Source organism: Myxine glutinosa, chromosome 4, assembly GCF_964187855.1.
Source record: "Myxine glutinosa chromosome 4, kmMyxGlut1.1, whole genome shotgun sequence".
In the NCBI taxonomy this organism is placed as follows: Eukaryota; Metazoa; Chordata; class Myxini; order Myxiniformes; family Myxinidae; genus Myxine; species Myxine glutinosa.
The window spans coordinates 30489284-30505157 of record NC_136264.1 but is presented as its reverse complement, the minus strand read 5'-3'; the positions used below and the strand labels follow the sequence as shown (position 1 = coordinate 30505157).

At 44.2% G+C, this 15874-nt stretch overlaps 1 protein-coding gene across 7 annotated transcripts in view; it reads right to left on the bottom strand.

Annotated features, from left to right (window-relative positions):
- Nucleotides 1–15874, bottom strand: part of KLHL21 (kelch like family member 21) — a 35283-nt gene that overhangs the window by 16102 nt on the left and 3307 nt on the right. For 5 of the 7 annotated variants that reach the window (XM_078775598.1, XM_078775595.1, XM_078775596.1 and 2 more), the window contains exons 2-3: nucleotides 1278–1533; nucleotides 4–186 (exon numbers count right to left, since the gene is read on the bottom strand). In XM_078775598.1, coding sequence (XP_078631724.1) covers nucleotides 4–186; nucleotides 1278–1517 — 423 coding nt within the window. In that variant the 5' untranslated portion in view covers nucleotides 1518–1533. Of the gene's footprint in view, nucleotides 1–3; nucleotides 187–1277; nucleotides 1534–1635; nucleotides 1672–15874 lie in introns of those variants that run through there. The other 2 variants (XM_068112130.2, XM_078775599.1) reach the window with 2 other exon arrangements.

Here is a 15874-nt window from a genome sequence, read left to right as displayed (position 1 = left end):
TACCTGCATGTCCAAGCAGTTGGAGATGTCCAGTTGTCTGGCAAGGCAGCGACAACAAGCTTCCTTGACGGCAGGAAATTGCAAGAGATCGGCGGCCTGGAGCAGGGTAACGGCACCATCGCCCGGCACAAACACGGCGCCGGTGTACGCGTAGTCCAGCAGCTGTGCCAGAGCGGATGCCCCGATCTGCCCATTCAAGGCATTGGCAGCAGGGTTATATATCAGAAACTCGATCGAACACAGTCAACAACAGGACTGGTGGAACTTGGCATGCAGTTGCATTTGAGAGTACAGTTCAACGATAAAACTAGAATTCAAATTTTTATAATATTTTTTTTTAAATATAGTTGATATTTTGGGGGGGGGGGGGGGGGGGATAGAGCCTGTGATTGATGCTGTGAAGAGGAACAGGTTGAGATGGTTTGGTCATGTGTTGAGGAAGGATGAAAGTGACTGGTTGAGAAGAATGATCGAAATGAATGTAGAAGGAAGTAGCGGACGGGGAAGACCGAGAAAGACTTGGCTAAAGATGGTGGAAGAAGAAATGCGGGCAAGGGGGTTAACAAGGGGAGATGCAGAAAATAGGGCAAAATGGAGAAGATTGTCATGGGGACCGCAAGGCTAACCCCCACTCTAGCAGGGAAAATGGCCTTAAAATGCATGTTGTTGTTGTTGTTTAGTTGATATATTTTTAATATATGTATTTTTAATATATAAAATATGTAAAATTCAAAAGATGTAAACTTACTTTCTGGTACACCGAATACTTGAAATCGATGTGACATGGCAGGATCATAATTTGCGGGAATAAAAAAAACAAAAACTCACGGCTAATTATGTTTTCCTCCACTTAACACGCTTACTGGAATAATAATTATGGTGAAGCTGCTGCTATTTGTAAAAAAAATATTGGGTGTGGCGGTCACAAAGCTGCAATCCTATAAGTCTCAGGCTTTGGACAAGGGGATGAGGAACAACAGCTGTTGCTTTATGGAAAAGGGCAACTAATAGGAAGGTTCTACTATTATCATACGAGCTTAGGAAGAACCTGCTGCAACATGACAGCTTTAATATGAAAATACGTTTCGACACACATGTGCTCCGAATGAGTCCACATCCCATATTAATGTTTCCGGAGCCTCTACGGACAGGGGGAACCGCCCTGAAGACTCGCTTGGTTAAAGGGGAGCATAATGGGCATAAAGGGGAGCACAATTACGAAGAGTTTACTGCTTCACTTCACCTTTGCAATGAATGGATGATAATATAATACTTACATCTCTGATGTCAACGCGCGCCTGACGGCTCTCTCGCATCGACCCAGCAAACATTGCCCGGAAGTAGTGGCTCGACGCGGCGAGTACGGCCTTGTGACAGGGGAACTCACGGCCACCTGCACCGAGCACCACGTCGCAAAGCCGTGAATCGCCACGCAGGGCGGCCAGGCCTGCAAGCACCGCTTGGGCATGTCCAGGATCTGTGTAAGCAAATCCAGGTAGAGTGCCGTCCTCCGCCATGTCAGCGCGATGCCGTCTGCAATTAAATGTGTTACATCATTTTATGTGACATCAAGGAAATACTTTACACAAAACCGGTGAATAACGACGTCTGAGTTACGTAAGGCATCAAAGTTACCTTTGTGTACAACGACGTGTTCTGTTACCTGCCGGCTGCAACTGGTCTCTCTCATCCACTGTGATGTCAAACTAATTTGCTCCCTAATGATTGGTTGGTAAGTGTAATTCTTTGTTTATTCATGCATTCAAATTGAAGGTGGTTAAATAAAATGAAAAAGCTTTAAAAAAGAACCTAAAAATGGTTTAAATTATTAAACTCCTGAAAAACAATATAAGAATTTATACATTTCATTTAAATTTCATAACCAGATGAGAGCACTTGGTATTAGAGCTGACGTTGAGGCCCATCACTGGTGCGCATGTAATAAACAGACGGGCCTCTAGATTTTCATAACCATGCACAGAATTATAATGATTATTATTATTATAAACATGCACAGAATTATAATTATTATTATTATAAACATACACAGAATTATAATTATTATTATAAACATGCACAGAATTATAATTATTATTATTATAAACATGCAAAGAATTATAATTATTATTATTACTAGGGCATGCCCGTACGATATATATATCTAAAATTATATCCCCCCCCCTATTTACATGAAATGGTTTGGTCCAAAGCGAACGGCTTGCGAGTGGTGACAATCCCCCCCCTCTATTTACATGCAATGGTTCGGTCCAAAGCGAACGGCTTCCGGAGTTTGGTAAAGAAATCGCCATCGCGTACACAAACGCGCAGGAAAGCGAATGAATCGCAAATTCGTTTTTATTAGTTGTAAAACATAATGCCCAATTATTCAATTAGCGCCAACGTATTTTGGCTGTTTGCAATTTAATCGCAAGGCAAAGTAGAAAGAGAAGAGGGAAAAAAAGAAAAGCCTTGCCTTGCTGCAAACAGCTGCTGCAAACAACAACAACATGGAAGGCTGCACTGTCCGGAAGTTGGCATATCGCAGTTACGATTATTTTAGTGTTAATGGCCAATTATTCAATTAGCGCCAACGTATTTTGGCTGTTTGCAATTTAATCGCAAGGAAAAGTAGAAAGAGAAGAGGGAAAAAAAGAAAAGCCTTGCATTAACGCATTAACGCTTGCATTGCATTAACGGTTCGGCACACGTGATAGCTCGCTGCTCTCTGATTGGTTGAAGCGTTTTTTGGACATAGCTCGGTAGGTACTTGTCCGATTAATTACAAACCTTGAAAAGGCACATCCTCGGGTCCCCAGCAATATACCTGGCAAGTTTCAAGTATATCGGACCCGTGGTTGTCGAGAAACAGCGGTCACAGACAAACACACAGACACACAGACACACAGACAGACACACAGAGATTGCTGGAATTATAGATAGATAAACATACACAGAATTATAATTATTATTATTATTCATTCATTCATTCATTATTATAAACATGCACAGAATTATAATTATTATTATTATAAACATGCACAGAATTAGAATTATTATTATTATAAACATGCACAGAATTATAATAATTATTATTATAAACATGCACAGAATTATAATTATTGTTATTATAAACATGCACAGAATTATTATTATTATTATTATTATAAACATGCACAATTATAATTATTATTATTATAAACATTCGGTATTATAAACATTATTATAAACATTGTGCAAACATAAACATTCGGTCTTCAAGCAGCCATCAATCATCTGGACTGGTCTCCCATCTCTAACGCCTCTGACATCAACTCATCCTAGGAATTCTTCCAAAGTAAACTGCTCTCTCTCATGCACAGATTTATCCCATCTCGTCTTCAGTTGTCATACCCTTCCTCCCGTCCATGGTACACGGAATCTTGTGGTGAGGCTGTTGCCCAGAAACAACTTGCTTTCGTCTCCTGGAAAGCAAATCCAACAGAAGAAAATCTCATTTCCTTTCACAAAGCCCGAAACAAGTGTGTGTCCACCCTCAGGAGAGCCAGGAAACAATATCTCTCCGTTCTCAAGACCGAACTCTCTTATCTGTCTCCCTCTTCCAAATCCTGGTGGCGTCTGGTCAAATCTGTTTCTGGTGTTTGTTCCCCCTCCATCCCCTCCCTCACCTCAAACGGCTACACGGCTGACTCCGCACGTGAAAAAGCTGAATGCCTCAACTCTGTGTTTGCCTCTAAATCTTGTGTCCCAAACCCATCCCTCTCTGTACCCACCGTACCCAGTCGTACCCAGCTGCTCCTGGACTCTGTGTCCTTTCCTCCTTACAAGGTGGAGAAGTTTCTGTCAAACCACGACTCTGATTCTGCAACTGGACCAGACGGCATTAGCCCACAGGTCCTAAAATCCTGTTCTTCTGCTCTTTCACTCCCTCTCTCTGTTCTCTTCACCCTCTCTTTTGCTCAAGGTCATCTGCCATCTGCTTGGAAATCAGCCAACATCACCGCTTTGCACAAAAAGGTGCAAAAACAGATCCTAGCAACTACAGACCAATCAGCCTTCTCCCAATTATCAGCAAAGTCATGGAATCCATCATTGCTTCAGATATGAAATCTTTCCTCTTCTCCAATGGCTTGATCTCTGATCATCAATTTGGTTTCAGACCTGGTCACTCTACTCTGGACATGCTGCTTCTGCTTTCTTAACAATGGATGGAGGTCCTCAATGCCAAACAGGAAATTAGAGCTGTCTCCCTTGACATATCACGTGCCTTCGATACGGTCTGGCACCCCGCTCTGCTCACCAAACTCTCCTCCTTTGGTATCCATGGAAATCTCCACGCATGGCTGGCGGACTTCCTCTCTAGTCGTAGTCAACGTGTGGCCCTGAATGGGTTTCTCTCATCTCCTCTTCCTGTTCAGACTGGAGTTCCCCAAGGCAGTGTTCTGGGCCCTGGGCTTTTTCTGGTCTTCATCAATGATCTCTCTGACTCTCTTGAAAATCCTCTCTATCTCTTTGCTGATGACTCTACTCTCTGTCGCTCCATTCCTCATCCCTCAGATCGGCAGTCTGCAGCCTCCTCACTCTCTGCAGACCTGGACAAAATCACAGACTGGGCAAACAAGTGGAACATGTCTTTCAATCCTGACAAATCTCACACTCTTACGATGTCTCTCTGAAAAGACCGACTGGACAACCCTCCCATCCACTTTCTGAATAATCCTCTCCAAGAAGTTCTGTCACTCAAGCTTTTGGGTCTCACTATCTGCCATGATCTTTCCTGGGAAAACCACATTTCAAATCTGGCCTCCAAAGCCAGTCGCCGACTGGGCATCCTCCGTCGTGCGAAGTCCTTCCTTGGCACACTTGAGCTCCTCACCACATACAAGGCTTTCTTTCGCAGCTCAATGGAATGCTGCTCTCCCCTCTGGGCTGGTGCTCCTGCCTCACACCTAGCTCGTCTTCACGCTGTTGAAACCAAAGCGTTCAGAATCATTGGAATCTCCCGCGATGAAGCTAACTCCAAGGGCCTTTCACTCACTCACCGCAGGCAGGTGGGTGGTCTTTCCATCTTCTACCTACTCCTCTCTGGCCTTGCCCCCCCCCAGCTCTCTCTGGGCTCTGTCCCCCAAATATTCCTACAGGTCGCACAAGATCTGCCTGCAACCCTCTTATGGGTAAACTGCCAAAATCAAGACTCTCTGCTCACCTTCACTCCTTCATTCCTCTTTTCTCCCGCCTCTGGACCAAACTCCCTCACTCTCTTCAATCCCACTCCACCCTCCAGGTCTTTAAAACAGCTGTTCACCACCATCTCTTATCTTCCCCCATCCAAAACCTTGATCTTTTCTACCCCCGCTAATTTCACCCCAACTCCACTTTTTTGAAATATCAACTTCTGTCCTGGAAGTCCTTGGTGTCCTTGTGTTTTATACTTCTCCCATCCCCCCCCCCCCCCTTCCCACGCCTCCTCCCCCCAAGCCCTCTCCCTCCCACACATCTCCCTGCTCTCAAATGTTATGTTTGTGTGCTTCCCCTTCTCTCCCCATCTTGTCTTCCGCTCCCTCTTTTTATATATTTTGTTTGTCTGGTTGATTTGTTTGTGAAATAAATGTCTCGATTCAGTATACAAAAAAAAAACATGCAAAGAATTATAATTATTATTATTAGATACACAGAATTATAATAATTATTATTATTATAAACTTGCACAGAATTATAATTATTATTATTATAAACATGCACAAAATTATAATTATAATTATTATAAACATGCACAGAATTATAATTATTATTATTATAAACATGCACAGAATTATAATTATTAATATTACTAGGGCATGCCCGTACTATATATATATATCTAAAATTATATCCCCCCCCTCTATTTACATGAAATGGTTTGGTCCAAAGCGAACGGCTTGCGAGTGGTGACAATCCCCCCCCTCTATTTACATGAAATGGTTCGGTCCAAAGCGAACGGCTTCCGGAGTTTGGTAAAGAAATCGCCATCGCGTACACAAACGCGCAGGAAAGCGAATGAATCGCAAATTCGTTTTTATTAGTTTTAAAACTTTATTAAAACATAGTTTAACGGCAACATAGTTTTCCAACGTGAAATAAATGAATACGTTGTCAAATGTGCCATCCGAGGCAGAGTGTGTCCGCCACGTTCGGCACACGCGATCGTTCGCTGCTCTCTGATTGGTTGAATCGTTTTTTGGACATAGCTCGGTAAGTAATTGTCCGATTAATATGAAACCTTGAAAAGGCACATCCTCGGGTCCCCAGCAATATACCTGGCAAGTTTCAAGTATATCGGACCGGTAGTTGTCGAGAAACAGCGGTCACAGACAAACAAACAAACGTACAGACGTACAGACAGACAGACAGAGATTACTGGAATTATAGATAGATGAACATACACAGAATTATAATTATTATTATTATAAACACTAGGACGTGCCCGTACGTGGGTGCCCGTTCCTTGCCAAAAAAAAAAAAAAAAATGTCTTCGCCCATGCATGCATGGGCGTGCCCATGGGCCCATGGGCGTGCCCGTAAGTGCGTGATGTGACCGTACAATGAATGTATCGTCCCGACGCCGCAGCTCGGATGGCGCTGCAGTTAATCGGGCCTGTATCGGCAGAGTTATTATAAACGTGTACTACAATCGATCGTACCTTACAACAATCAACACAGATTGCAACGTCAAATAAATGAATACGCTCTCAAATGTGCCGTCCGAGGCAGCGTCTGCTCGCCACGTTCAGCATCAGTACGTCGTCACTATGACTATCCGTAAGTCCGGAAGTGACATCCTCATTTGACTGTCCGGAAGGTCGCATATCGCAGTTACGATGAATCGCAAATTAGTTTTAATTAGTTTTAAAACATAGTTTAACGCCAACATAGCGCCAACATAGTTTGCCAACGTGAAATAAATGAATACGCTCTCAAATGTGCCGTCCGAGGCAGAGTCTGTTCGCCACGTTCGGCACACGTGATAGCTCGCTGCTCTCTGATTGGTTGAATCGTTTTTTGGACATAGCTCGGTAACTACTTCTCCGATTAATATGAAACCTTGAAAAGGCACATCCTCAGGTCCCCAGCAATATACCTGGCAAGTTTCAAGTATATCGGACCCGTGGTTGTCGAGAAACAGCGGTCACAGACAAACAAACACACAGACACACAGACACACACACACACAGAGATTAGTGGAATTATAGATAGACTAGGGCATGCCCGTACGTGGGTGCCCGTTCCTTGCCAAAAAAAAAAAAAAACGCTACCCGTACGCTCTACCCCGCCCGTACGCCCGTAAACAAAAAAAACAATGCTCTTCGCTTCCGCCCTTCGCTCTGACTGAATTGGGAGAAATAATGCGCATAAGAAATCGAGAAATTATTATTTTCTCCGGAAGAAATCGAATTACGAACCGTAATGGCGCACGCGCTGGGCTCGGCTCGCTCTCACATCGGCCACGCCTACGCAACAAAGCGTTCTGTGATTGGCTGCCGGAAGTGAAGTCTTCACTGTCCGGAAGGTCGCAAATCGCAGTTACGATGAATCGCAAATTAGTTTTAATTAGTTTTAAAACATAGTTTAACGGCAACATAGTTTTCCAACGTGAAATAAATGAATACGCTCTCAAATGTGCCGTCCGAGGCAGAGTCTGTTCGCCACGTTCGGCACACGTGATAGCTCGCTGCTCTCTGATTGGTTGAATCGTTTTTTGGACATAGCTCGGTAACTACTTGTCCGATTAATATGAAACCTTGAAAAGGCACATCCTCGGGTCCCCAGCAATATACCTGGCAAGTTTCAAGTATATCGGACCGGTAGTTGTCGAGAAACAGCGGTCACAGACAAACATACATACATACATACATACAAACATACAAACATACAAACATACAAACATACACACAGAGATTACTGGAATTATAGATAGATGCACAGAATTATAACTATTATTATTACTAGGGCATGCCCGTACGTGGGTGCCCGTTCCTTGCCAAAAAAAAAAAAAAACACTACCCGTACGCTCTACCCCGCCCGTACGCCCGTACGCCCGTAAACAAAAAAAACAATGCTCTTCGCTTCCGCCCTTCGCTCTGACTGAATTGGGAGAAATAATGCGCATAAGAAATCGAGAAATTATTATTTTCTCCGGAAGAAATCGAATTACGAACCGTAATGGCGCACGCGCTGGGCTCGGCTCGCTCTCACATCGGCCACGCCTACGCAACAAAGCGTTCTGTGATTGGCTGCCGGAAGTGAAGTCTTCACTGTCCGGAAGGTCGCAAATCGCAGTTACGATGAATCGCAAATTAGTTTTAATTAGTTTTAAAACATAGTTTAACGGCAACATAGTTTTCCAACGTGAAATAAATGAATACGCTCTCAAATGTGCCGTCCGAGGCAGAGTCTGTTCGCCACGTTCGGCACACGTGATAGCTCGCTGCTCTCTGATTGGTTGAATCGTTTTTTGGACATAGCTCGGTAACTACTTGTCCGATTAATATGAAACCTTGAAAAGGCACATCCTCGGGTCCCCAGCAATATACCTGGCAAGTTTCAAGTATATCGGACCGGTAGTTGTCGAGAAACAGCGGTCACAGACAAACATACATACATACATACATACAAACATACAAACATACAAACATACAAACATACACACAGAGATTACTGGAATTATAGATAGATAAACATGCACAGAATTATAATTATTATTATTATAAACACGCACAAGGCACTTCCAGAGGATAGAATAAGCCACAACCGTTTTTCACATGTACGGACAAAGGCTCACTAGTGACCTTCGGCTTTGTGCGTCGGACATAAAGCGGCACAATGAGACCAAAAACTTCGTTTAATTATTCAACAAGACACAAGACTTTGCGGAGAAGCTGCCTCGGGACAACTGCGGAACACTAAAATATTAATTCAATAATGCATGGTGTGTGCACTGCAAATCAAGAATACAAGTTTTAATGGCGGCAATAACGATATGATATCAATACGTGGTGATGTATAAAGCCGTATAAAGATCAATACATGGTGATGGTTGACATGTGATGTGCAAATGCCCCTTAAACACACGACTCGTGATGCTGGGATCTCCAGGTTCAAATCCCACATACTACGTCGATATATACTTCGTCTCCCAATGTCCTTATCTTCTATGTAACAAGGACACTCCGGAGAGCGCATACCTCCGCCAGGCTGAGCAGTTAGCATTTTGTATTCCACTGATAGGCTGGATCTGGATTCAGACCTGAACCAAAATCAAATTGCATGTTCTTTTCGTTAATCCACCTGTTTTGTCATAAATCGTCCAAAACTTTTTGAAATATCGTGCTATATATCAGTTTTGAACCTATCAATGGTGAAGAATCACTTCAAATTTTTTACAAAATTCTGATTCTGGGGGGTGAGATTTGGTGTACCAGGGTAGAAGAAGTGCCTGAGATTTGGCAGACGCGAGTAGAAGTGCCTGAGATTTGGTCGACCCGAGTAGAAGAAGTGCCTGAGATTTGGCAGACGCGAGTAGAAGAAGTGCCTGAGATTTGGCCGACCCGAGTGGTAGAAGTGCCTGAGATTTGGCCGACCCGAGTAGAAGAAGTGCCTGAGATTTGGCAGACGCGAGTAGAAGAAGTGCCTGAGATTTGGCAAACCCGAGTGGTAGAAGTGCCTGAGATTTGGCAAACCCGAGTGGTAGAAGTGCCTGAGATTTGGCCGACCCGAGTGGTAGAAGTGCCTGAGATTTGGCCGACCCGAGTAGAAGAAGTGCCTGAGATTTGGCAGACGCGAGTAGAAGAAGTGCCTGAGATTTGGCAAACCCGAGTGGTAGAAGTGCCTGAGATTTGGCCGACCCGAGTGGTAGAAGTGCCTGACCTTTGGCCGACCCGAGTGGAAGAAGTGCCTGAGATTTGGCAGACGCGAGTGGAAGAAGTGCCTGAGATTTGGCAAACCCGAGTGGAAGAAGTGCCTGAGATTTGGCCGACCCAAGTGGTAGAAGTGCCTGAGATTTGGCCGACCCGAGTGGAAGAAGTGCCTGAGATTTGGCAAACCCGAGTGGAAGAAGTGCCTGAGATTTGGGAGACGTGAGTGGAAGAAGTGCCTGAGATTTGGCAAACCCGAGTGGGAGAAGTGCCTGCAACCAACCAAAGGCTGCCACGGTGGAGCCCCATCCTGAACTTCCTTCAATCTCTGCACCTGCTGGTGGTGTTTCAAGCAGCCAGCTACTAGCAGGAGAGATAGTTCCCTGCCTCTTCGTTAGGTCGAGAATCACTGGGTTGCACTATTTACCATAGTGGGCCACAGGTGTAGCTCTAAATGCGTCATACAGGCCACAGCCACACAACTTACAGACTTGTGTATCAATTTTTAAGATGTTTCTACAAATCAAATATTCTGTAATACCTCGGCTCATTTCTACACTGTAAAACGTCTACCAAGCACATTTTAAACTAGATTGCATTCATAGAATACTTACCCTGCACAGTCAACTTGGTGTAAGCCAACTCTTCTATTTTTGAACGTTTCTTTTTTTTTGATCCAATATGGCTGCCAGACCACGTGAGCGATGACATCATAAATTTATATTCTCTAAATAATTGTTGCATGGATCATGCTCAATAAATTTCAAACTGATCAGACGAAGCGTTGTCCCTGTCGAATTATGACGACATAATATTGGCACCAATGACGTCATCGTTAGCAACACCTATTCCCCATATTGAGTTATTTACAATGAGGCACGTTTCAATTTTTAAAATGCTGACACGGCACACACTTTACTTTACTGAAATGCAGACACAAATGTTATATTTTCGTCAAAAATCGTCAGAATTTCACCAAATCTGTTTTGGTCGTGTGTTAATATACCTCAGCGATTGATAAATCTGAAATCAGAATTTTATTTGAGGTCAAAATGACCCCGTGAGGTCGCTCCGTACTTTGCCTGCTCATCATATGCAGTGTGATAATTAATTCCATGCCCAGTGTCCACACTAGACGACTCTTCTTCTTCACGCAATAACAACTTGTAGCTTCCAGACCGTACATCCAATCATCTTGAAATTTTGCACACATGTTAAACTTCATTACCTCTAATATAATATAAAGTTCCACTTCGATCAATGAAGCGGTTCAAGAGTCATAATTTAAAAAAATATTTTCGTTTAATCACCTATATCTGCCAAACCACGTGACCTATCGAAAATTCCAAAAGGTAATTTTAGTAGACTGATATGCTGAACACATGTGTGAAGTTTCTCCTCGATAGGATCAAAAATGAGAGAGAGGTCAGTTTTAAAAGTTTATGCTTAAAAACGCCATAAGTCCGAAACCATGTGACGCATGACGTCATGCTCACTGACTTTTTTGTTCGACATGGGTATGCGATTTTGCCGGCAAAGTTTGGCCTCGATCTGTTCAGTTGTTTAGGAGAAAATTGGATTTTAGTGGTTTTTCAGGCTTCTCACTCAAACCAATATGGCGTCCGAACCACGTGACCTACGACGTCATTATAATTTTATTTCTGCATGAATTTATATCGAGAAGATGCTCAAAAAATTTCATCCTGATCAGATAAAGTTTTTTACTTGTCGAATTACGACGTCATAACGGCGGGACCTATGACGTCATCATTCACATATGCTATTCCGCATGGACAGTTATTTGCAATGAGACCTGTCTCAATTATTTCTGTGCAGCGGTTTTTGAGATACAAAGTTTTTTCCCAACATGGCGCCCATACCACGTGACCTGTGACGTCATAATATTGACTAAAATATTCTACAGGAGGAGTCCCTCCTATGGTGAAAATTTCATGTCAATCGGACCAACAGTTGCCGAGAATATGAATTTTTGAAATGCAGACACGTACGTACGTACCCGAATGCTTAACCGCACCTTTCGCTTCGCGAGCGCAGGGTAACCAGAACTACACTCGGGAGAGCACTTACCTCCGCCAGGCTGAACAGTTTACGTTTTGTATCCACCGATAGGTCGGATCTGGATCCGAACCTGAACCGAATCGGCTTGTTCTCGTCGCCGAACCGACTCATCCCCCTCGTTTTGTCACAATTCGTCCACAAAGCTTTGAAATATCGTGCTCTGTGGTCGATCATTTTTGGCCCCTTTTCTCAATGGTGAAGAATCACTTTAAAAATTCTCGTATCCGGATCTTCACCAAAATCGAACCGTTTCATCCTTGTCATATACCAACCAGTCCCATCAATTTGGTCCGAATCCGTCCATAACTTTTTGACATACCCTGCTCACAGACAGGAGTGAAAACATACCATCCGTCCATCATCGGTGGCGGAGATAGTGAGTGAACTAAATCCAGGTATATCAACTGTTAAAAGATATGGGTAATACCCCTGGGCGCTCACCTGGTAGAATAAAGCAGCAGACTACATGACTGAAGATCAGTTCTAATTCCCTGAACAAACATCGGAGAATCACATGAAGTTTCATCAAAATTGTCCTGTGTAGTTTCGCAGAAGAGAGCGAATACCTACTTTGGGTGGTGGGGAGGGGAGTAGGCAACCACCAGTAGACATCCTTAGACCTCAAATTTAATTCGTCTACCCTCCCCCCTGCACATATAAGCTTGGTTGTGACAACGGTTTAACGGTTAAGATGGGTGGTGCCTTCAGATCTTGGAGTTCTTAAGTGCACAATATGGCTCGGGTCACCACTCCGACTTGGGAAATCAGGGCAGGAATTTCTAATTTGTTCATGGTGCTGGCAATAGCTCACCTGCTGGATTACGGAGCCGACAGACAGGATCATTCATATCCACCAACTAATGCCGGCAGAAAGGACGCCCAGTTTAACGTCCATCGGAGGGACGTCACACACATGATGAATCACCTGGCCCGGGAAACACCGGGATGGCAGCTCATAGCTGGGCAGAGATTCAAACCCAGGCTAGATAGCTTCGATGTGAGTGTGCATATCTCTCGGACATCTTAGTAGATATATATATATATATATACAGTGCATTCAGAAAGTATTCAGACCCCTTCACTTTTTTCACATTTTGTTATGTTGCAGCCTTATGCTGAAATCGTTTAAATTCATTTTTTCCCTCATCAATCGACACTCAATACCCCATAATGACAAAGAGAAAACAGGAGTTTAGAAAGTTTTGCAAATTTATTAAAAAGAAAAAACTGAAATATCACATTGACATAAGTATTCATACCCTTTGCTATGACACTTGAAATTTAGCTCAGGTGCCTCCCATTTCTCTTGATCATCTTTGAGATGTTTCTACACCTTGATTGGAGTCTACCTGTTGTAAATTCAATTGATTGGACATGATTTGGAAAGGCACACACCTGTCTATATAAGGTCTCACAGCTGACAATGCATATCAGAGCAAAAACCAAGCCATGAGGTCGAAGGAACTGCCTGCAGAGCTCAGAGACAGGATTGTGTCGAGGCACAGATCTGGGGAAGCCTACAAATAAATCTCTGCTGCATTGAAGGTTCCCAAGAGCACAGTGGCCTCCATAATTCTAAAATGGAAGAAGTTTGGAACAACCAGGACTCTTCCTAGAGCTGTCCGCCCGGCCAAACTGAGCAATCGGTGGAGAAGGGCCTTGGTAAGAGAGTTGACCAAGAACCCGATGGTCACTCTGGCTGAGCTCCAGAGATCCTGTGTGGAGAAACTTCCAGAAGGACAAGCAACACTCCACCGATCTGGGCTTCATGGTAGAGTGGCCAGACGGAAGCCAAACAGTTCAATCTCGGTTTCATCAGTCCACATAATCTTGTTTCTCACAGTCTGAGAGTCCTTTAGGTGCTTTTTTGCAAACTCCAAGCGGCTTTCATGTGTCTTTCACTGAGGAGAGGCTTCCGTGTAATATGTAATAAATATATAAAGCTCTTTCTAACCACCCACTGACTCACAAATTTGTACAAATGTTTAGTATTTTTGAGGTGAAATTTTGCAAACTGGGGCAACTCAAAGCCAAGACTCGAGGAAAAATATAAAAACATGTCCATAAACAAGAATCAGCCCATGGGGCTTCGCTACCACTGACAAAGGATCACCTGACCAAACACAATGGACCATCACGTGAGCTCGCATGGGGACAATCGCTCACGGGTGTTTCTCGGTTTTAAGGCGGTATGATTCGAAAAGCGTTTCGGAACATTGTACAGCGGTAGGAAGGCGTAAACATTGATCATTTACAGGTGGTGTGCAGTGGTGAGTGTTCGGTGAATATTTTAAGTATCGCATGTTTACATGTATGGTCGGATCTCTGTGCCTGGCAACTTGGATATAAGGAAAACATTTAGAGCGTGTTTTAGTCACTGCATATTCCCCCCGTTTCCCAATCCACATTTCTGGAAAATTCCAAATATAAATTTCCTTTTGTCCCGGCAGATTGCAAGCAAACAAGGCCCTATGCTCGAAAATCGTCGAGCGGTCCGTCGTTTGTGATCTAAATTGCCTCTAAATCTTGTGTCCCAAACCCATCCCTCTCTGTACCCACCATACCCAGTCGTACCCTGCTGCTCCTGGACTCCGTGTCCTTTCCTCCTGACAAGGTGGAAAAGTTTCTGTCAACCCTCGACTCTGATTCTGCAACTGGACCCGACGGCATCAGCCCACGGGTCCTAAAATCCTGCTCTGCTGCTCTATCTCACCCTCTCTCTGTTCTCTTCACCCTCTCTTTTGCTCAAGGTCAACTGCCATCTGCTTGGAAATCAGCCAACATCACCGCTTTGCACAAAAAAGGTGCAAAAACAGATCCTAGCAACTACAGACCAATCAGCCTTCTCCCAATTATCAGCAAAGTCATGGAATCCATCATTGCTTCGGATATGAAATCTTTCCTCTTCTCCAATGGCTTGATCTCTGATCATCAATTTGGTTTCAGACCAGGTCACTCTACTCTGGACATGCTGCTTCTGCTGTCTCAACAATGGATGGAGGTCCTCAATGCCAAACAGGAAATTAGAGCTGTCTCCCTCGACATATCACGTGCCTTCGACACGGTCTGGCACCCCGCTCTGCTCACCAAACTCTCCTCCTTTGGTATCCATGGAAATCTCCACGCATGGCTGGCGGACTTCCTCTCTAGTCGTCGTCAACGTGTGGCCCTGAATGGGTTTCTCTCATCTCCTCTTCCTGTTCAGGCTGGAGTTCCCCAAGGCAGTGTTCTGGGCCCCGTGCTTTTTCTGGTCTTCATCAATGATCTCTCTGACTCTCTCGAAAATCCTCTCTATCTCTTTGCTGATGACTCCACTCTCTGCCGCTCCATTCCTCTTCCCTCAGATCGGCAGTCTGCTGCCTCCTCACTCTCTGAAGACCTGGACAAAATCACAGACTGGTCAAACAAGTGGAACATGTCTTTCAATCCTGACAAATCTCACACTCTTACTATGTCTCTCCGAAAAGATCGACTCGACAACCCTCCCATCTACTTTCTCAACAATCCTCTCCAAGAAGTTCTGTCGCTCAAGATTTTGGGTCTCACTATCTGCCATGATCTTTCTTGGGAAAACCACATTTCCAAGCTGGCCTCCAAAGCCAGTCGCCGACTGGGCATCCTCCGTCGTGTGAAGTCCTTCCTCGGCACACCTGAGCTCCTCACCACATACAAGGCTTTCATCCGCAGCTCAATGGAATACTGTTCTCCCCTATGGGCCGGTGCTCCTGCCTCACACCTAGCTCGGCTTCACGCTGTTGAAACCAAAGCTTTCAGAATTATTGGAATCTCCCGCGATGAAGCTATCTCTGAGGGCCTTTCACTCACTCACCGCAGGCAGGTAGGTGGTCTTTCTGTCTTCTACCGACTCCTCTCCGGCCTTGCACCCCCAGCTCTCTCTGTGCTCTGTC